We start from the raw sequence: 23,438 nt of genomic DNA on the forward strand, positions 1-23,438 counted from the left end.
TTTATGTAAACTAGTTACATAAACCGAACCGAACGCGTAAATGGCGTAACGGGTAACCGTAAGAGTCCTACACAGGTTTCCTAAGTTAATATGCTCTAAAGAGGTTGTGATATCAGTAGGATACCTTCCATTATGCCCATAACGAGTTTAATCCCAATATACGCCCCGTAGGGTTATTTTGGTCATTTTAAAGATTATAAAAGAGATTTCCGGGTTATATATTACACCCTTATTTTTATACTAGGATTTAATATCTATTTTATACCAAAAGCCATTAAAATTTACATAAGTTTCAAAACTTTACTAGTTAGCCTACTAAGAACAAAAGTAGAACATAATATTTTGTTGTTTAAGACTTTGATTACAACAAAAGAAACACTGTTTAACAAGTTTAACATAGCGGAAGCTTCGAAATGGAGTGTTCGGTTCATTCATCTTGTCGCTTGATCGCCATCCTTGACTTCTAATCACCTAAGAATCAACAATTAGATCGTTAGCTCTTGATATTTAAGAATGATAAGGTTTAAAGACTAAACTCCCCATTAAAAGAATAGGAAAATAAAAGTGTTCCAGGCTCCACCGTAATTTACGGTACCACCGTAAATTACGGTGAGTGCTGGAAATTTCTGGTTGCACCGTAACACAGGAGAGAACCTCCGTAAATCAAAACCCTCTACCGTAAATTACGGTGACACCGTAATTTACGGTAGCACCTGGGAATTCATGGTTTTGTTTGGTTTGAGCATTTCAACCAAAATTTCAACTTTCGGATTTCAACATCCTGCATTATCAATGTAGTAAAGGTCTAATGTTTCTAGTACACCATACTATAGCCACTACATACATCAATTATCATGTTCGGAATATAGATCATGTTTACTTGATTGTTTGACCCGTTTGGCTTGCCTACGGAATTTCCTTCCTTCATGGCAACTACCAACGAGCTAAAATTCGTCATTCATGCTAATATTCAATTTAACTAGAAACTTGATAAACAACTACAACGATCTAAATTTACATAATGTAACGAGGCATGTTACATACCTTTCAAAGCGAGCCCTTCAAACGAGCGTCCACACCGGTTTGTCCACTAGATGCCCCGGCTTCTTTTCCTAAAGAGTTCAAGCACTTTATGTTTAGAACTCCATGTTTTACTCACATAACGCACGTTCGTGATACTTCGTATTTATGCGTTTAAACTTTACAATTCAGTTTTCTTTTAAAACCTTCTTTGAGGCATTTCATCGAACATTATGGAGGCAGAATTTCTATTTCATTTGTTTTCATGTTTATAAGTTGCTAATTAGCCAACTTAACTTCAATTAAGCTATCACATATCATGTAAACATCACCTCTTTCCTGAAACTATCTTCTAAGGTCAATTTTACTAGATTAACCTCTAAGAACCCTAGAAATCATCATCACCTTGTAAAACCCACAACCCACCTTCAAGGTGTTCATGGAGTTTTCTGAATTTAGTCATGATTTCACATGTAATTGGTTGAATTTAACTTCTAAACACCAAGTTGATTCTAAATTAACCAAATAACACTCATGCATCAACAATTTTCCAGATTTCATAACATCATGAGAAATTCAAACAAGAAATTAACACAAGTTTTTACATACCTTAGAATCCTTTCGTGATGAGGATCACTAATCTATGTTTAGATTTCGTTTTAGAGCAGATTTGGGCTTTTAATTTGAGGTTTTTGAGAGTTTAGGGTTTTGGAATGGGGTGTCGCCCCCTTCTTCTGCTCTGATCGACCAACACTCCAAAATTTGGAGTGTTTGGTTACTAATGGTAATTAGATTTTAGTTTTTGACAATTTCAGCCCCTCAACTTTGTTCCATACTTTATTTAATGGGTTTTAACCTTTATGAGTTATTTCTAGTCTATCAACTAACTAGGTTAAAGGTTCCTAGTTAGTAAATTCCCGTTTATTAATAATTTATAGCTTTAACATAAAGTTTTATATTTTTGGGGTGTTACAAGTCCACCCCCCTTAAAAAGGGTTTCGTCCCCGAAACCGAATTACATACCAAATAATGTAGGGTGGAGTCGCCGCATTTCTTCCTCGGACTTCCATGTAGTGTCTGACCCTTTTCTGTGCTCCCATTTGACTTTGACTTGACTTATTATCTTGTTCCTCAAACTTTTCTCCTTACGATCTAAAATCGCAATTGGTTTTACCGCATAGTTGAGGCTGTTATCCACCTCGATGTCATCGTAGTGGACACGAGCAGTTTCGTCGGCCAAACATTTTCGAAGATGTGATACGTGGAATGTGCTATGAATTCCACTCAACTCTTCAGGTAATTCAAGTCGATAAGCCACTTTACCGACCCGTTCAGTGATTCTAAATGGCCCAATAAATCTCGGGCTTAACTTCCCCCTTTTTCTGAATCTGATGATACCCTTCCATGGGGAAACCTTTAGCATGACCATATCGCCAACCTGAAACTCAATTGGCCTTTTTCTTTTATCTGCGTATGCCTTTTGCCGGTCTTGAGCCGCTTTCAAGTGTGCCCGAACTATATCAATTTTAGCGTTTGTAGCTCGGATTATATCGGTTGGCGCTAGCCCCCGCGGACCCACTTCTCCCCAACAAACCGGGGTCCGACACTTTCTGCCATATAATAGCTCATACGGGGCCATTTTAATGCTCGCGTGATAGCTATTGTTATATGCGAATTCGACCAAAGGTAAATGAACATCCCAACTACCCCCAAAGTCGATAATGCAAGCCCGTAGCATATCACCCAATGTCTGTATCGTTCTTTCGCTCTGCCCATCCGTTTGTGGATGGTAAGCAGTGCTAAGGAACAATTTAGTTCCCATCTGTTCTTGGAATTCACGCCAGAATTTTGAAGTAAACCGGGTATCTCTGTCACACCCTGGCTTTGCGGAAGCGTGGTTAATTTGGTGTGACTTCTTAATACCGTAGCTTAATCATAACAAAGCTATATGAATTAAAAACATGCAGGATCATCCATTAAGTTTTGAAAACCAAATACAATACCATTGTTTTAACGGGAATACACCCTACAACCATAATCTTGTTCAACAACCAAACAAACATAAACACAGTTTAAGGACTGTGACTTGTCCAGGAAAGAGTCACATTCCCTAAACCCCGGATGACCTCGGAAACTAGTGCAGCGGGAAAACGTGCCATACCGTGCCAGATCCTTTAATTCCCTGAAATACATGTAAGTTGAAAAATCAACAATAATGTTGAGCGAGTTCATGCGTTTAGTATGTGCGCGCGAATAAACCTTTACAATCATTGTAAGTGTGAATATTTTTGTAAACTCTGGTATGAAAGCAAATGAGGAAGCCTATCAGTTAATGTGTACCACATGGTCCAACCTGCGGGCGCATGGGTGGGGATAGGACAAAGTCACCACATGGTCCAACCTGCGGGCGCATGGGTGGTATTACGACAAGGTCACCACATGGTCCAACCTGCGGGCGCATGGGTGGTGTTACGATAAGGTCACCACATGGTCCAACCTGCGGGCGCATGGGTGGTGTTAAGACGAGGTCACCGCATGGTCCAACCTTAGGGCGCATGGGTGGGGTTTGTTATGCTCAAATAGGCCTATCACTTCTATCCCTCGATCGTACTACGAGGACTAATGTTCATAAGGTTTCGCCTACCCAAATCACATAACCTAACAGTTCCTTCCGTAGCTGACCATACCATGTAAGAAATATTCGTAATCATAGTAACATGTATTTCACCCCCGCAGTTTAGAAAACTGAAAACAGTTAAGAGAAAAGGGGGACATGAACTCACAGTGAGTGCGTCACAATATCAGGTAATCCAAATGTCCGAAAGCTGCGCAACGACCTACATGTGCTAATTCTATTAGACGGATGGCCGTGCTTTAGCTTCTTAGTTTATATTTTTGGGAAACGGTTAGACAACCGCTCCGTGTGTCTACTTGATAACGTATTCTCCTTCCCAAGGATGGGGGAATTAATACATGTGTAATTATATCATTTTATTAAGTCCCACTTAATATATTTTATTCCTACTTCCAAAATATATTTATTTTTCTCAAAAACAATATATTTCCTTTTCCATATAATACTTTCCCAAATTAATATTTTGACAACACATGCACTTATTGAATATTTCCGAATAAAGCGTACGTTACGTTTTGGCGATTAAGTGGTAATGATAATTACCGTTGTAACTTATATATTCGTCGTGTAAGCGTTTGTATTATTTTGGGTTCATCAACGTTTGTAAATATTATTTTTACTCTAAAAATAATATTTATATATTTTCACAAAATAATCATAAACAGTGTGGTGAATAATATATTTATCGAATAAATATTTATCACGTTTAGCTTTGTGAAAATCCCACCTCCGATTATTTATAAATAAAGTTGTGGCGAAATATATTTGAAAACATGTCAAAGTAGTCTAACACTTGTATATAATTCTAAGTGTTAGATTTTAGGAAAATTTCGCCAGAGTTTCCCCTGTAACTGGAGGTGGCCACGCTTTCAAGCGTATCATTTTCTTTTACAAAATCATTTCAATACTTCCTTTAAATCAACCAATCAATTTCCAATACAATCAACAAGTTTCAACACTTCAAATTTGTAGATTAAAATGTGAAATCGCATTATCACACGAACTTGTAATTTTTCCGAAAGTCGTTTTGTAGATCACTTTATATTTAGTGGATCTATACATAAAATAACTTAGTCTTGCAAAAACCCCGTTTTTGGAACAAATCACTTCTTACAACTTCCCGACAATTTTTGTAAAAATGGTTATTTTGCCGGATCTTTCATTTTATAAGTGTTTCTACACTTGTAGACTTTGAAAATCATATTTGTTAACATGTTAACCAACTTTTATAAAACATGATTTTCTCAATACCCGGTCCTACGAATATACCACTTGTACATACGTAGATCGGCTCGTTTTAAATACTATTTTTCATGTTAGAACACTTTTACACAAGTTCATGTTTCCCGTGTGGTGGAGTTTCACCTTTTAACCCTTGTACTGCTAGAAACAAGTGTATGTCAAGATTTGGGATCTTAACAAAGTCGGGTTAAACGATGATGAGAGCCACCACATCATAGATCGGGCCATATTAATCAACATATTCAAATACTACGACATTTACACGCGTTATGAGCTTTTATCCAACGATATACGCATTTTAGTAGACTTTAAAGTTTCATTAAGCGGGTTACCGACATTCAACCGACAAAAATTCTTTTAACCACTTTAGACATGACTAAAAACGAGTTTTAAACATTATACCTCTAGCTCGGGGCTAGGGAAGATTCTAGTCGAAAACTGCGTGGATAAAAGCTAACGGTAGAGGTCCTTCAACTTCCGTTTGTTCCGAGCTTCGTGGTATGCGATCACCGACACTTGTACAAGCTTGGAATGGCAAGACTTGAACCGAAAAATGGATGGATGGGGGGTGCTATGTTCGGCCGTGAGGGAGGAGCAAGGGAGAGAGAGAGATTTTCTTGTGTGTGTGTGTTATGTGTGAGAGAGAGAGTGGAGGGTATTTATAGAGAAAAGTGCCTCGTTCTTCGCGTAATCTAATTAAATATAATAAAAATTGTACCCTCATGTACTCTCTAGTTGGCCGAAAAGTTAGGGTGGTGGGGCCACCCGGTTCGTTTTCAATCGTTCAGTTACGGTTCAGTTAAGTTAAGTTGGTTACTTTAGGGTCTAACCTCGTTAGTTGTTTATTGCGTTATAAGGTGGGTGTTAGGGTAATCAGGGACCCTAACTGGCCCAGAAAAATACCAATAATATTTCTGGCAATATTTTTATGTTCCGGGTATAGTCCGGTTGTTCGGTCGGATGGTAATCCGTTAAAGTGCTTAAGTAATCCTTTAAGCGTCGTAATTAATATTTTTAGCGACACAATTTATTCTGCAAAGTGTCAGGAATATTTCCCCATGTTTTGGCACTTATTAATTAGCTAGAAGCTAGTGTGTTGATAAAAGTGCTGTGTTTTGTGCTTAGAGTACGTTTTAGGCACATCCAATCTCTGTATCTTATTCCTAGAGACGCAATTATACAACCCTTGTATCCCTACACACACTATGGGTGTAGTAAAACAATTCTGGCTCATTCAGGCCTTTAGAGGCAGTGTCTGCCTGATGCTGGCTATATCAGCATGTCAAATAGGTTATCCGTTCAAGTGCTACTGTGCTTTTGTGCATCATGTTTGTCACTAAAGTTCAGTAAGTAAATAATGTAGTGACGGAAATCAAAGTATGATGCAGATATGTACAAGTATCAACAGTCAAGTAGCAGTTCATCAGTAATCTCAGTCAAGCACAGTAATTAAGCAATAATTAATAGTTAATTAAGTCGTACGGATACCTGGTTTAGTGAGGGTTGTCACATTCTCCCCCCGTTAAAGAAATTTCGTCCCGAAATTTAAGTTCTGCTTGTAGAAGCAGGGTTCTTACGAAATAAGTGGGGGTATTTCTCTTTCATTCGGTCCTCACGCCCCCAGGTGAATTCAGGACCATGTCTGGCATTCCAACGAACCTTGACGAGTTTGACACTGCTCCGGCAGGTCTTATTCTCTTTACAATCCGTGACCTCAACAGGTTCTTCAACGAAGTGGAGCGTGTCGTCAACATGAATTTCGTCAGTAGGAATGACAATGGTATCTTGAGTTAGACTTTTCTTCAGATTGGATACATGAAATGTTTCGTGAACCAAATAGAGTTCAGCAGGTAAGTCCAGCTTGCATGCTACGGTCCCAATTCTTTCCAAAACTCTGAAAGGACCATTATACCGCGGATTCAACTTCCCACGCTTCCCAAAGCGTGCCACACCCTTCCAGGGTGATACCTTCAACAGAACTATATCTCCTACCTCAAACTCCAGAGGTTTCCTGCTTCGATCCGCGTAGGCTTTCTGACGGTCACGAGCCGCACTGATGCGATCTCGGATCTGTGCAATCTTCTCTGTGGTTTCCTAGATTACATCAGGACCAACCAACTGTCTATCACCGGCGTCAGACCAACAGAGCGGTGATCTGCATTTGCGCCCATATAAGCTTCGAAAGGCGCGGCACCAATACTGGTGTGGTAGCTGTTGTTGTTTGAAAACTCAACCAGAGGCAAATGCTTATCCCAGCTACCGCCCAAATCCATAACACATGCTCCCAGCATGTCCTCTAACGTCTGAATCGTCCGCTTGCTTTGACCGTCGGTCTGCGGGTGAAAAGCGGGGCTCATATTCATCCTTGAGCCAAAGGCTTCTTGGAAGGATTGCCATATCCTTGATACGAATCTCCCATCTCTATCGGAGATAATCGAGAGAGGTACTCCATAGCGTGTAACCATCTCTCGCACGTATATTTCGGCCAATTGCTCGTATTATGCTTTTCTCGGATAGGTAAGAAGTGTGCTGACTTCGTTAATCGGTCCACTACCACCCAGATAGTGTCATGGCCTCTAGGCGTTCTTGGCAACTTTGTAATAAAATCCATGGAGATTTGTTCCCACTTCCACTTGGGAACCTCTGGTTGTTGCAGAAGTCCCGAAGGCTTCTGGTATTCCGCCTTAACCTTGGCGCATGTTAAACATTTGCTCACATAAACAGCAACATCGCCTTTCATCCTAGGCCACCAATAATAATCCTTAAGGTCCTGGTACATCTTATCCGCTCCAGGATTGGATAGAGTACCGCGAATTGTGAGCTTCATCGAAAATAACCTTCCTTAAACCACCAAACAGAGGAACCCAAATCCTTTTCTCAAAACACAACGTTCCTTCCTCGTTTGGCACCAATTGCTTCTCCATCCCCCGGAGATATTCCTTCTCAAGGTTTCCTTTCTTGAGAGCTTCCTCCTGCGCGGCACGAATGCGTAAAGGAAGATCGGTTTGTATAACCATCTCCAAAGCCCTAACCCTTATGGGCTTGATTCTCTCTTCTCGACTTAGGGCATCGGCGACCACATTCGCCTTCTCTGGATGATACTTTATCTCACAGTCGTAATCATTCAACAGCTCTACCCATCGTCTTTGCCTCATATTCAACTCCTTCTGGTTGAATATGTGCTGGAGGCTCTTGTGATCTGTGAAGATTGTGCACTCCGTACCATAAAGGTAGTGTCTCCAGATCTTTAAAGCAAAAACCACTGCGCCGGGTTCCAAATCGTGTGTGGTATAGTTCTTTTCATGTACCTTCAGTTGGCGTGACGCGTAGGCAATAACCTTTTGGCGTTGCATCAACATACAACCCAATCCTTGACGCGATGCGTCGCAGTATACCACAAATTCATCTGTACCCTCTGGTAGGGCTAAGATTGGCGCGTTGCAAAGCTTATCTTTCAATACCTGAAACGCTTCTTCCTGTTTGATTCCCCAATCAAACTTCTTGTCCTTCTGAGTGCGGAGCGTCAATGGTTGAGCGATCTTTGAAAAGTTCTCGATGAATCTTCGGTAATAGCCAGCCAAACCCAAGAATTGCCGAATCTCGGTCGGCGTCCTTGGCGTTTCCCAATCCTTGATCGCCTCGATCTTGGTTGGATCCACATGAATCCCACTTTCATTTACCACGTGCCCAAGGAATTGCACGACTCGCAACCAAAACTCACACTTAGAGAACTTGGCATACAGCTGTTCCTTTTTCAACAACTCCAGAATAGCTCTAAGGTGTTGCTCGTGCTCGGCCTTCGTCTTCGAATAAATCAAAATGTCGTCGATGAATACAATCACGAACTTATCCAAGTACGGCTTACAAACTCGGTTCATTAAATCCATGAACACTGCAGGTGCGTTTGTCAGACCAAGCGGCATAACGAGAAACTCGTAGTGTCCATAACGAGTTCTGAAGGCTGTCTTCGGGATACTTTCCTCTTGTATCCTTAACTGATGGCATCTAGATCGCAAGTCGATCTTTGAGTAAAAGCTTGAACCTTGCAGTTGATCAAACAGATCATCAATTCTTGGCAGAGGGTATCTATTCTTGATCGCCGACTTGTTCAGCTCCCGGTAGATGATGTTTATCTGAAAACCATCATCCCTCTTTTTGACGAGTGGTAATGGGGTTACCCAAAAAGAAAATTTTGGTCTGTTATCTTACTTCTCTACCCATTGCTAAAACTTCTCTGCCATTCCTTGCATCTCCGAAAACGTAAGTTGCTACGATGCATTGACTATGGGTGCAGTGCTTGGAATTTATTGTGGAGGGGACGATTCCGGCAAATCTTCGAGGAAGACTTCGGGGTATTCTCCAACCACAGGGATGTCTTCGGGTTTTGGTTCTTCGGCTTCTCTTTCCACGACATGAGCCAAGAATGCAACACATCCTTTGCGCGAAAATTTTCCTGTCTTCTCTGCCTGATAATCCGTAGGAGCGTATCCTGCTCCATGAATCACAATCATTTCTCCGTTCGTCGTCGGGGTGCGGGTGACACTTTCCGCCGGGTTGCTTGACAACCAGTCCATCCCAATTATCACGTCGAAGCTTCCGATAGACTTGTTCTATCGAGAACTGGGTATCTAGGTTAATTACTACTAAAACAACTATATTTTCTGAAGCTAAAATTTGACAATACTGTAGAATAGAGCGTAACTTTGACTATTATGAGACGTACCGATATCCACGCTTGGATTCTATCCCTGCTGTTGAGCTTTCATCCACGTGCCTGAGTGTTCTTAGGGCAATACTTCCTGAAATGCCCCACATCACCGCAATTAAAACATGCTTGGCCACAGCCTTGATCGTTACCATCCCTGCCTTGATAGTTGTCGTCGTTGTTATTTCCTCCGCGATTTCCGTTACCATCTTGACCTTTATTTCCATGTTCAGTTCCTTGCCGACATGTTTCCTTGACATGTCCCACCTTACCACAGTTACCACACTTTCCATATCTACACCGCCCGTTATGGGGACGTCGACAGTTGTCGCACTTTGGTAGGATACCCGTGTACTCTTTTCTCTTTTTGGCTTTGTCGTCGCTACTCGACTGGGTACCCTGTTTGAAATTCGCCAACTTCCTCTTGTTGTCCCCAGATGACTCTACATGAGTCTCCTTTCTCTCCTCAGAGGCTGAAAATTTGTTCATCCTGATTGCTTCTTCTGTCAGGGCTACACTTAGGTTGATGGCCTCAGAGATTGTTGCAGGCTTTGATGCCGTTACCATGCTCATGATTTGGGGTGCCAATCCCCAAATGAAACGCTCAATCCTTTTAAACTCTGGATCTACCATGTAGGGAACGATACGCGATAGAAGTTGGAACTTCTCCACATACTCAGCTATTTTTGGACCATCCATCTTCAAATTCCAGAACTCAGTTTCTACCTTCTGGCTTTCTGTTCTTGAACAGTACTTTTTATGCATTAGCTCTTTCAGCTCGTCCCACGATAGAGCATACGCAGCAGCCTCGCCCATTGTCTGAACCTGAAGCTTCCACCATGACAGAGCCTCATCTCGGAACAGCCCGGTAATGTACGTGACCTGGTCTCTTGGGGCGCATTTGCTTGCACGCAAAACAGTGTCCGTCTTCTCAATCCAGCGGACGAAGGCTACGGCACCCCCAGTGCCGTCGAAATGTAGAGGCTGGCAGCCTAAGAACTGCTTGTAGGTGCAGCCGTTGGGTGGGTTATTTCCTGAGGTACCTCCGTTGCGCTCGGAGTGATGGGCCTCGTATTGTGCGATGACTGCAGCAATGATTCCCTGGAGTTCCGCCTTATTGGTGGGTATGCGTACATCCTGTCTTGGAGGCATCTTCCTATGATGATTGTACGGGTCAGGTCATAGTAAGTAAAATGTGCGTAGGTATACAGCAATATCAACACATAACATCTCATGTTATCAATAAATCAATAACATCTCATGTTATAGAACATAAACAATAGATCACTTTGATTGCATTGCCACAACTTGAGACCAGAATGTAAGGTTTACAGGTATCCAACTGTATCATACAACCTCAATGACTTAGTAGGTGACGACCCTAGGCAAGTCGTGCGATCGCTGGACATGTTTAGAAATCTCTGGTTCGTCCATTCAAATTCCAGAACTTCACCTTAAGCTTCTGGATTCCAGTCCTAGAACAACATTTCTTCTCAATCATTTCCTTGAGCTCGTCCCAGCTCGTGCATAGGCAGCATTTGTACCAAGGGTCTGAATATGATGGTCCCACCATGAGAGTGTGCCGTCTAGTAATGACCTTGAGGTAAAGGTATCACTCCATTTGGGGCGAATAGTTTGTCTTTCTCAGAATGGAGTCAATCTTTTCAGACCAACGATCAAAAGCAATGGCGCCTCCTGTTCCATCGTAGTTCAAGGCCTGCAGTTCAGGAGTTGCTCATAGGTGCAGCTAATTGGAAGGTTACTTCCACTAGTGCCATTGCTGTGCTAAAAGCGAAGGGCTTTATGTCGTGCAATTGCCTGGGAGATGCGTTTTTGCAGCTCGGCTTCCATCCTTTGCAACGTACTGGTGTTTGTGTCACGCCTGGGTGGCATCCTCTTTTGCCGAAGTGGTATGAAGTGGGTTAGACAACTTTCCAATTGTCTTATAAGATACATAGCACCGTAAGCCATCATGTACTCACCCAATTTTACACATAAATATACTCAATGTATGGGTGGGGAAATAAATTACTGAGCCTTCACATAGGCTTGCCAATTTGGCTTGTTGCTTGAAATAGGATGAACTCAAGGCTTCATCGCCTTGGTCATTCGTGTTCGAGTTATTTCCTGCCACATTAGTTTTCATTAGCTTGACCCGCAGAGTCCACCAGGATTTCTGTGCACTACAAGTCGTTATTACGTGGGCCCCCGTAATAATAAATTGTCTTGCATAGTTACCCCAAATTTTCTCTCGTCCAAGCAGATGATCAATCAAGAAGCAACAGCAGGTGCATTGGCATGAACAGGGTCATGCTCTAATGCGGTGTTAGGAGCGATGCCTGGCTCAGGGGCCACGGCTGGCTCCGGATCAACAAACCCCATCTCAAAATCAGCTGGATCAACCATCACCGGGGGTTACAGGATCCTCCAAGGACTGGCCTAAGCGTATGAACTTAAGGTCATGGTCTGGATCAGAACCAGATAGAAGAACAGGATCACCCTCAAAACTGTGATCAAACTCAAAGCTGTGTGCGGGAAACGGTGCAGCTGATGATGCCGTATCAGGGTCGGCGTCGTGTGAATGGTGCTGCACTCCCTGTATATGCGAAAATGCGGATGTCAGGAACTCAAATGAGTCCGGGACAGGGAAATGGGCATAAGTCTCCCCTGCAGGAGCGTCCGCAAGCAGTAGGTTGATACCAGCAGCAATAGGGCCTCGCCCTCGAATGGGTCCTCCACTAGTAGCTCGTTATCGTCATCAGAGGCCACGTCGGGGGGCATATCAACAACAGAATAAGCGGCAAGGGGCACAGGAGTAGGGATCACCGCGAGTGGCAAATTCCCAACAAGATGGCCATCAGTAGGCTCTGCTACGACTTCAGGCAGCGCAAAAGGGCTGAAAGTCGTCATTATCTGTGCCGGTAGTATCGGAAATGTGCACCTCGTGCTTCGATGTACTATGTCGTCTGATGCTATGGCCATGGGATTCGTAGCGTCCATCTTTCTTGTGTATGATGAAAGCATGACATTTGTAACATAAACACATATACGTATAACAATTAATCACATCCACATATAAACATGTTAGCCAGCAATAAGCAATCAAATAATTCTCCTAGTCCCACTAGCCTCCCAGCCTCCCAGACTGATATTCCTAGTCCCACTAGCCAAATTCCTCCCAGTCTCTAAGACTGTTCTATCATCCACCTCGACCTCCTAGATCGAGCCTCGGCCTCCATGACCGAGCCTCAGCCTTCATGACTGAGCCTACTCTTCCTAGTCTCACTAGCCATCTACCTCGATCTCTAAGATCGAGCCTCGGCCTCCAAGACCGAGCCTCAGTCTCCAAGACTGAGCCTAATAATAAATAAATAAAATGTGCTCAACATGTGTTTATAAAAAGGTTTTGGATCTGGACTTAAGTGGTATGCAGTAAAAATGTTTTCGTGAGAGCCCTAGTGATCATAGTCTAGACTCGAGAAAGAATCCTAGTTCGCTATGATCAGAGCTCTGATACCAAGCTGTCACACCCTGGCTTTGCGGAAGCGTGGTTAATTTGGTGTGACTTCTTAATACCGTAGCTTAATCATAACAAAGCTATATGAATTAAAAACATGCAGGATCATCCATTAAGTTTTGAAAACCAAATACAATACCATTGTTTTAACGGGAATACACCCTACAACCATAATCTTGTTCAACAACCAAACAAACATAAACACAGTTTAAGGACTGTGACTTGTCCAGGAAAGAGTCACATTCCCTAAACCCCGGATGACCTCGGAAACTAGTGCAGCGGGAAAACGTGCCATACCGTGCCAGATCTTTTAATTCCCTGAAATACATGTAAGTTGAAAAATCAACAATAATGTTGAGCGAGTTCATGCGTTTAGTATGTGCGCGCGAATAAACCTTTACAATCATTGTAAGTGTGAATATTTTTGTAAACTCTGGTATGAAAGCAAATGAGGAAGCCTATCAGTTAATGTGTACCACATGGTCCAACCTGCGGGCGCATGGGTGGGGATAGGACAAAGTCACCACATGGTCCAACCTGCGGGCGCATGGGTGGTATTACGACAAGGTCACCACATGGTCCAACCTGCGGGCGCATGGGTGGTGTTACGATAAGGTCACCACATGGTCCAACCTGCGGGCGCATGGGTGGTGTTAAGACGAGGTCACCGCATGGTCCAACCTTAGGGCGCATGGGTGGGGTTTGTTATGCTCAAATAGGCCTATCACTTCTATCCCTCGATCGTACTACGAGGACTAATGTTCATAAGGTTTCGCCTACCCAAATCACATAACCTAACAGTTCCTTCCGTAGCTGACCATACCATGTAAGAAATATTCGTAATCATAGTAACATGTATTTCACCCCCGCAGTTTAGAAAACTGAAAACAGTTAAGAGAAAAGGGGGACATGAACTCACAGTGAGTGCGTCACAATATCAGGTAATCCAAATGTCCGAAAGCTGCGCAACGACCTACATGTGCTAATTCTATTAGACGGATGGCCGTGCTTTAGCTTCTTAGTTTATATTTTTGGGAAACGGTTAGACAACCGCTCCGTGTGTCTACTTGATAACGTATTCTCCTTCCCAAGGATGGGGGAATTAATACATGTGTAATTATATCATTTTATTAAGTCCCACTTAATATATTTTATTCCTACTTCCAAAATATATTTATTTTTCTCAAAAACAATATATTTCCTTTTCCATATAATACTTTCCCAAATTAATATTTTGACAACACATGCACTTATTGAATATTTCCGAATAAAGCGTACGTTACGTTTTGGCGATTAAGTGGTAATGATAATTACCGTTGTAACTTATATATTCGTCGTGTAAGCGTTTGTATTATTTTGGGTTCATCAACGTTTGTAAATATTATTTTTACTCTAAAAATAATATTTATATATTTTCACAAAATAATCATAAACAGTGTGGTGAATAATATATTTATCGAATAAATATTTATCACGTTTAGCTTTGTGAAAATCCCACCTCCGATTATTTATAAATAAAGTTGTGGCGAAATATATTTGAAAACATGTCAAAGTAGTCTAACACTTGTATATAATTCTAAGTGTTAGATTTTAGGAAAATTTCGCCAGAGTTTCCCCTGTAACTGGAGGTGGCCACGCTTTCAAGCGTATCATTTTCTTTTACAAAATCATTTCAATACTTCCTTTAAATCAACCAATCAATTTCCAATACAATCAACAAGTTTCAACACTTCAAATTTGTAGATTAAAATGTGAAATCGCATTATCACACGAACTTGTAATTTTTCCGAAAGTCGTTTTGTAGATCACTTTATATTTAGTGGATCTATACATAAAATAACTTAGTCTTGCAAAAACCCCGTTTTTGGAACAAATCACTTCTTACAACTTCCCGACAATTTTTGTAAAAATGGTTATTTTGCCGGATCTTTCATTTTATAAGTGTTTCTACACTTGTAGACTTTGAAAATCATATTTGTTAACATGTTAACCAACTTTTATAAAACATGATTTTCTCAATACCCGGTCCTACGAATATACCACTTGTACATACGTAGATCGGCTCGTTTTAAATACTATTTTTCATGTTAGAACACTTTTACACAAGTTCATGTTTCCCGTGTGGTGGAGTTTCACCTTTTAACCCTTGTACTGCTAGAAACAAGTGTATGTCAAGATTTGGGATCTTAACAAAGTCGGGTTAAACGATGATGAGAGCCACCACATCATAGATCGGGCCATATTAATCAACATATTCAAATACTACGACATTTACACGCGTTATGAGCTTTTATCCAACGATATACGCATTTTAGTAGACTTTAAAGTTTCATTAAGCGGGTTACCGACATTCAACCGACAAAAATTCTTTTAACCACTTTAGACATGACTAAAAACGAGTTTTAAACATTATACCTCTAGCTCGGGGCTAGGGAAGATTCTAGTCGAAAACTGCGTGGATAAAAGCTAACGGTAGAGGTCCTTCAACTTCCGTTTGTTCCGAGCTTCGTGGTATGCGATCACCGACACTTGTACAAGCTTGGAATGGCAAGACTTGAACCGAAAAATGGATGGATGGGGGGTGCTATGTTCGGCCGTGAGGGAGGAGCAAGGGAGAGAGAGAGATTTTCTTGTGTGTGTGTGTTATGTGTGAGAGAGAGAGTGGAGGGTATTTATAGAGAAAAGTGCCTCGTTCTTCGCGTAATCTAATTAAATATAATAAAAATTGTACCCTCATGTACTCTCTAGTTGGCCGAAAAGTTAGGGTGGTGGGGCCACCCGGTTCGTTTTCAATCGTTCAGTTACGGTTCAGTTAAGTTAAGTTGGTTACTTTAGGGTCTAACCTCGTTAGTTGTTTATTGCGTTATAAGGTGGGTGTTAGGGTAATCAGGGACCTTAACTGGCCCAGAAAAATACCAATAATATTTCTGGCAATATTTTTATGTTCCGGGTATAGTCCGGTTGTTCGGTCGGATGGTAATCCGTTAAAGTGCTTAAGTAATCCTTTAAGCGTCGTAATTAATATTTTTAGCGACACAATTTATTCTGCAAAGTGTCAGGAATATTTCCCCATGTTTTGGCACTTATTTATTAGCTAGAAGCTAGTGTGTTGATAAAAGTGCTGTGTTTTGTGCTTAGAGTACGTTTTAGGCACATCCAATCTCTGTATCTTATTCCTAGAGACGCAATTATACAACCCTTGTATCCCTACACACACTATGGGTGTAGTAAAACAATTCTGGCTCATTCAGGCCTTTAGAGGCAGTGTCTGCCTGATGCTGGCTATATCAGCATGTCAAATAGGTTATCCGTTCAAGTGCTACTGTGCTTTTGTGAATCATGTTTGTCACTAAAGTTCAGTAAGTAAATAATGTAGTGACGGAAATCAAAGTATGATGCAGATATGTACAAGTATCAACAGTTAAGTAGCAGTTCATCAGTAATCTCAGTCAAGCACAGTAATTAAGCAATAATTAATAGTTAATTAAGTCGTACGGATACCTGGTTTAGTGAGGGTTGTCACAATCTCTGTCTGACACAATGGATATCGGTACTCCATGTCTTGCTATGATCTCGTTGGTGTAAACCTCCGACATTTTCTCCGAAGTATAAGTCTCACGAATGGGAATAAAGTGAGCGCTTTTGGTTAACCTATCCACTACTACCCAAATAGCATCAAAACCACGACTTGTTTTAGGCAGTTTAGTCAATAGGTCCATCGTAATTTGCTCCCATTTCCAAACCGGAATTTCTAACGGTTGAAGTTTACCATATGGTTTTTGGTGTTCAGCCTTGACTTGTAGGCACGTCAAACACTTCTCCACGTACTTCACCGTATCCCGCTTCATTCCGGGCCACCAATAGTTTTGCTTCAAGTCGTGATACATCTTGGTCGCTCCCGGGTGAATGGAATAACGGGATTTATGAGCTTCATCGAGTAGAAGCTTTTTAACCCCACATGTGTTAGGGACCCAGATTCTATTAAAGCGAGTCTTCAGGCCGTGACTGCCCACCTCTAGGTCCTTAACTTGGCCGATAATTCTTTCCTTTTTCCAGTTTTCTGTCTTTACAGCTTCATCTTGTGCTTCTCGAATTTGTTCAAGCAAGCTCGAAGTCACAACCAGTTGCATTGATCGTACCCGTATTGGGGTATAATCCGATTTACGGCTCAGCGCATCGGCCACTACATTAGCCTTTCCCGGGTGATATCGTATTTCACAATCGTAATCCTTCACCGTTTCTAGCCACCTCCTTTGTCGCATATTCAACTCCTTCTGATCGAAGAAGTATTTCAAACTCTTGTGGTCTGTGAATATGGTGCACTTTACTCCGTACAAGTAGTGCCTCCATATTTTTAATGCAAACACTACCGCCGCCAACTCGAGGTCGTGCGTAGGATATTTCTGTTCGTGTACCTTTAATTGCCTCGAGGCATAGGCTATAACCTTGCCCCGTTGCATCAATACACATCCGAGTCCCGATAGTGAAGCATCCGAATAAACCTCCATGTCTTCAACCCCGTCCGGTAGTGTTAGTACCGGAGCTTGAGTTAACTTTTCTTTTAACGTTTGAAACGCTTTCTCTTGTTCAACACCCCAGATGAATCTTTCTGTCTTTCGGGTCAGCTTGGTTAGTGGCGACGCGATCTTGGAGAAGTCTTGAATAAATCTCCTATAGTATCCCGCAAGTCCCAAAAAGCTTCTAATTTCAGAAGGGTTCTTTGGGGAATTCCATTTTGACACCGCCTCAATCTTTGACGGATCCACCAGTACTCCGTCAGCACTTATAATGTGGCCAAGAAATTGTACCTCTCGTAAACAAAAGGCACATTTAGAGAATTTTGCGTATAGCTTCTCTCGTCTAAGGGCCTCTAACACTTCTTGTAGGTGATGTGCGTGTTCAGCTTCACTTTTCGAATATACCAATATGTCATCGATAAACACGATGACCGACTTATCCAGCATCGGTTTGCAAACCCGGTTCATGAGGTCCATGAAAGCCGCGGGCGCGTTTGTTAGTCCGAATGACATCACAAGGAATTCGTAATGTCCGTATCTCGTGCGGAAAGCCGTCTTCGGCACATCTTCTTCTTTGACCCTTAATTGGTGATACCCCGATCTAAGGTCAATTTTGGAAAACCAATTCGCACCTTGTAGTTGGTCGAATAAATCGTCTATTCTCGGGAGCGGGTATCGATTCTTTACCGTGAGTTTGTTTAACTCCCGGTAATCGATACACATGCGCATACTCCCGTCTTTCTTTCTCACGAACAATACCGGTGCGCCCCAAGGAGACACACTCGGCCTTATGAATCCCTTGTCAAGCAGGTCTTGGATTTGGGACATCAATTCTTGCAATTCTGACGGCGCAAGTCGATACGGGGCTTTTGCTACGGGTTTCGCGCCCGGAATCAATTCGATCCCGAACTCTACTTCCCGTTCGGGCGGTATTCCCGGCAAATCTTCCGGAAAAACATCTTCATAATCTCGTACTACCGGTACATCTCCAATCTTTCGTGATTCTTTTTCGGGTTCATTTGCGTATATCATAAATGCTTTGCATCCTTGCTTCATTAGCTTGTGAGCTTTCAACATTGAGCATACAATGGGATTGCCTCCTTTTTCACCATAGATGGTGACGTGTTTCCCGCTCGGAGATGTCAGTTTTATCTCTTTACGGAAACACACGACTTTTGCGTGGTGTCGAGATAGCCAATCCATCCCAACGACGACTTGAAATTCTCCCATTGACATCGGGATTAGATTTATCAAATATTCTTCATCGTCAATGCTCAGTTTGCAATTTTCACATACATCGCAAACAATAAAACTTTTATTATTACCTATCTCTACTTCTAAGGGCACAGGTAATTTAGTTAGAATAAATGAAGGATGTCGAATAAATCCATATGAAACAAAGGATTTATTCGCACCCGTATCAAATAACACACGTGCAGGAATCGAGTTTACAGTAAATATACCTGAGACCACGTCAGGTTCAATCTTTGCTTCAGCGGCTGTTAGTTGAAAAGACCTCGCCTTTGCTTTGGGGGCTTCACCTTTCTGTTCCTGCCCACCCTTATTTTCAACCAACTCCGGGCACTCTGCTTTCTTATGACCCGTTCGGTAACAATTGTAACAAACCGTTACCTTCTCCGGGCATGATAAGGCTATATGTCCCGTTTTCTTGCATATAGGACAAGGCTTATCCTTGTAATGACATTCGCCTTTATGGCCCTTCCCGCAAATTTTGCAACCCGGTGACCCGCCTTTCGTATCAGACTTCTTTGAGCTCTCACTTGTTCGTGCCTTTTTGGTAGGGCTGGGATTTACATCAGGTGCCCTCCGTTCACCCCTTTCGATACTCTTTTTCAGCTCTATTTCCCTTTCCCGAGCAGCATTTATAATCTCGGTAAGGGTCTCGTATTTGGAAGGGGTGATAAACTCTCTATACTCGGCACTCAACATGTTATGATAATAATATATCCTTTGTTCTTCGTTTGTTACAAGATCATCACAAAACTTCATTTTATCCATAAACGTTGCCGTGATCTTGTCTATGGTCTCGTTTTTGTGCCTGAGCTGCATGAATTCTTGCTTGATTTTATTCATAACCGCTTTGGGGCTATGATGCTTCAGAAATGGCGTCTTGAATTCATCCCAAGTCATGATCTTAACAGACTCAGCACCGATCTCTCTCTTCTTGTTATCCCACCAATCTTTTGCTTGATTTCTTAGTTGACCCGTACCATAGGCCACATAGTCATTTACATCACAATGGGTTCTCTCGAATACCCCTTCGATATCACTTAGCCATCTTTGGCACACTATTGGGTCAACCTCCCCATTGTATACCGGTGGTTTGCAAGCCATGAATTCCTTGTATGAGCAAGGTTTTCTCCCTCCATGTTTTTCCTTTTCAAGTTTTGAGTCGTCTTCTAATTTCTTGATTCTATCTTCTACCATTGATAGAACTGTGTTTTGAATTCTATCAATGAAGCCTGCCAGACTGTTTTCGATTGCCTTTCCAACCTCTTCGGCAATCGCCTCCCTGACTTGTTCGGTGACTCTTGGCACCGCATCATCGTTACCTTTATCAGCCATCTTCGTTTCTGAAATGTTTACACAAGTTGTTAAAACATTCCATTTATAACACATGCTGTTCTTGTTTGATTCTATCAAGTTCATAACTTGATTTAGTCATTCTTGCTGTTGATTCAATCAAGTTCACAACTTGATTTGATCGTTGTTGCTGTTGATTCAATCAAGTTCACAACTTGACTTGATTGTTCTTGCTGTTAATTCAATCAAGTTCACGACTTGACTTGATTGTTCTTGCTGTTAATTGAGCTTACTTGCTCATTTCATGCATGTGAGTTCATTTCTCATTCTTTACATAACATAAAGTTTATTAACTGAAATTAGTTCTTACCGGATGGTCGATCAAGCTTGAACCGAACACTTATTGACAACCGAGGCTCTGATACCAACTTATTACACCCTTATTTTTATACTAGGATTTAATATCTATTTTATACCAAAAGCCATTAAAATTTACATAAGTTTCAAAACTTTACTAGTTAGCCTACTAAGAACAAAAGTAGAACATAATATTTTGTTGTTTAAGACTTTGATTACAACAAAAGAAACACTGTTTAACAAGTTTAACATAGCGGAAGCTTCGAAATGGAGTGTTCGGTTCATTCATCTTGTCGCTTGATCGCCATCCTTGACTTCTAATCACCTAAGAATCAACAATTAGATCGTTAGCTCTTGATATTTAAGAATGATAAGGTTTAAAGACTAAACTCCCCATTAAAAGAATAGGAAAATAAAAGTGTTCCAGGCTCCACCGTAATTTACGGTACCACCGTAAATTACGGTGAGTGCTGGAAATTTCTGGTTGCACCGTAACACAGGAGAGAACCTCCGTAAATCAAAACCCTCTACCGTAAATTACGGTGACACCGTAATTTACGGTAGCACCTGGGAATTCATGGTCTTGTTTGGTTTGAGCATTTCAACCAAAATTTCAACTTTCGGATTTCAACATCCTGCATTATCAATGTAGTAAAGGTCTAATGTTTCTAGTACACCATACTATAGCCACTACATACATCAATTATCATGTTCGGAATATAGATCATGTTTACTTGATTGTTTGACCCGTTTGGCTTGCCTACGGAATTTCCTTCCTTCATGGCAACTACCAACGAGCTAAAATTCGTCATTCATGCTAATATTCAATTTAACTAGAAACTTGATAAACAACTACAACGATCTAAATTTACATAATGTAACGAGGCATGTTACATACCTTTCAAAGCGAGCCCTTCAAACGAGCGTCCACACCGGTTTGTCCACTAGATGCCCCGGCTTCTTTTCCTAAAGAGTTCAAGCACTTTATGTTTAGAACTCCATGTTTTACTCACATAACGCACGTTTGTGATACTTCGTATTTATGCGTTTAAACTTTACAATTCAGTTTTCTTTTAAAACCTTCTTTGAGGCATTTCATCGAACATTATGGAGGCAGAATTTCTATTTCATTTGTTTTCATGTTTATAAGTTGCTAATTAGCCAACTTAACTTCAATTAAGCTATCACATATCATGTAAACATCACCTCTTTCCTGAAACTATCTTCTAAGGTCAATTTTACTAGATTAACCTCTAAGAACCCTAGAAATCATCATCACCTTGTAAAACCCACAACCCACCTTCAAGGTGTTCATGGAGTTTTCTGAATTTAGTCATGATTTCACATGTAATTGGTTGAATTTAACTTCTAAACACCAAGTTGATTCTAAATTAACCAAATAACACTCATGCATCAACAATTTTCCAGATTTCATAACATCATGAGAAATTCAAACAAGAAATTAACACAAGTTTTTACATACCTTAGAATCCTTTCGTGATGAGGATCACTAATCTATGTTTAGATTTCGTTTTAGAGCAGATTTGGGCTTTCAATTTGAGGTTTTTGAGAGTTTAGGGTTTTGGAATGGGGTGTCGCCCCCTTCTTCTGCTCTGATCGACCAACACTCCAAAATTTGGAGTGTTTGGTTACTAATGGTAATTAGATTTTAGTTTTTGACAATTTCAGCCCCTCAACTTTGTTCCATACTTTATTTAATGGGTTTTAACCTTTATGAGTTATTTCTAGTCTATCAACTAACTAGGTTAAAGGTTCCTAGTTAGTAAATTCCCGTTTATTAATAATTTATAGCTTTAACATAAAGTTTTATATTTTTGGGGTGTTACATTATACAGGAAATCTGAGTTTTCTGATCAGGTTATAAAGTTCAAAATACTTTATTTATTATATGAAATCAGTAGCAATTGGATTCGGGTCAAAATACCATGTAGAACTCATTTTAGGTCTGAAAAGGGTATATTCGGTATTCACCGAATCAACGCCATAACCGCAGGTTATGAGCAGGTTAAAAATAATTAAAAATCTTTAAAAATCCTAAAATATTATTTTACATCAGTGTGTAAAAGGTTTGGTGTCGAAATCTGGGTTTAGATAGGCTTTATGCTAATTGCGCCGTTTAATTACTAAAGTTTTCTTAATTGCGCTATTTAGCATAACTCTTATTCTAGACCTTGGATTGACATGAAATTTTAGGGACATGTTTAGAAATCAGTAACTAAGGTTATTGTCCTTTCACATATCCAAAATTCTCGTTTTAAGGTAAAAAGGGCATTATGGTCAACTTTAAGCATATAACGGAAATGTGTAAACGACTTGGACAAACAACGAACCAGCCACAGAGGATTATACCATCATGTAACCTGGTCCTAAGAGTGTCCTAAGGCATATCTAAATCATACCAAATCGGGTCAGAACTGAAGTCACGGCAAAAGTCAAAGTTTTGCGACTTTCGGTTCCGAACCGGGTCAAAACAGTAAATGGTCGGATCAAACAAGCTTAGACCAGTTATAATACTTATTATCAAGTTATATGAGTGATAAAACAGGTTATATGCCATCTACATTGTTAATTATGCATTAAATCGAAAATTAGCATTCTGTTGACTTTTTCTAAGCAACTTTGACCCGACATTTGGACTAGTTAGAGTGGGAATCAGAGGGTGACCTTTTAAGGGTTTAATGCCCACATAATTACCAACATATAACTACCTTTGATTCGACTAATCACTGGACCATTTGTGATTAATCGTTAAGTCAACCGTTAATTACGACGGATTGACTTTTAAGCTAAAACTAAGCAAAAACTTAACTAAGAAAGGTTAAGGGTGCTTACCAAAGTCCTATGCATGACTAGGGATGACTTGGTTCTGCTTTGGAGCTC

At 40.9% G+C, this 23,438-nt stretch overlaps 1 protein-coding gene across 4 annotated transcripts; it reads right to left on the bottom strand.

The window, feature by feature from the left end:
* Window positions 1-376: 376 nt before the first annotated feature.
* On the bottom strand, window positions 377-22,210 carry LOC110882771. 4 transcript variants are annotated; one of them, XR_002560210.2, is made up of 4 exons: window positions 22,021-22,210; window positions 21,436-21,503; window positions 1,045-1,112; window positions 377-471 (listed from the first exon to the last, which is right to left on the bottom strand). XR_002560210.2 is itself a non-coding variant. In XM_022130709.2 (3 exons), exons 1-2 carry the CDS (start codon window positions 19,728-19,730, stop codon window positions 1,048-1,050), a joined length of 696 nt encoding a protein of 231 aa, XP_021986401.2. In that variant the 5' UTR covers window positions 19,731-19,761; the 3' UTR covers window positions 377-471; window positions 1,045-1,047. The 4 variants fall into 4 exon arrangements, 1 of the variants encoding a protein (XP_021986401.2); XR_002560212.2 differs by lacking the exons at window positions 21,436-21,503; window positions 22,021-22,210 and adding an exon at window positions 1,630-1,683; XM_022130709.2 differs by lacking the exons at window positions 21,436-21,503; window positions 22,021-22,210 and adding an exon at window positions 19,100-19,761.
* Window positions 22,211-23,438: the final 1,228 nt, after the last annotated feature.

This window comes from Helianthus annuus, chromosome 10 (assembly GCF_002127325.2).
Source record: "Helianthus annuus cultivar XRQ/B chromosome 10, HanXRQr2.0-SUNRISE, whole genome shotgun sequence".
Classification (NCBI taxonomy): domain Eukaryota; kingdom Viridiplantae; phylum Streptophyta; class Magnoliopsida; order Asterales; family Asteraceae; genus Helianthus; species Helianthus annuus.

Bases quoted from the DNA above. Each gene is read 5' to 3' on its own strand.
- LOC110882771 (XM_022130709.2), bottom strand. From the start codon at position 19,730: ATGAATAAAATCAAGCAAGAATTCATGCAGCTCAGGCACAAAAACGAG. The intron at 1,113-19,099 runs GTATATTTACTG...TGAACTCTTTAG, and splicing joins TGAACCTGACGTGGTCTCAG to GAAAAGAAGCCGGGGCATCT.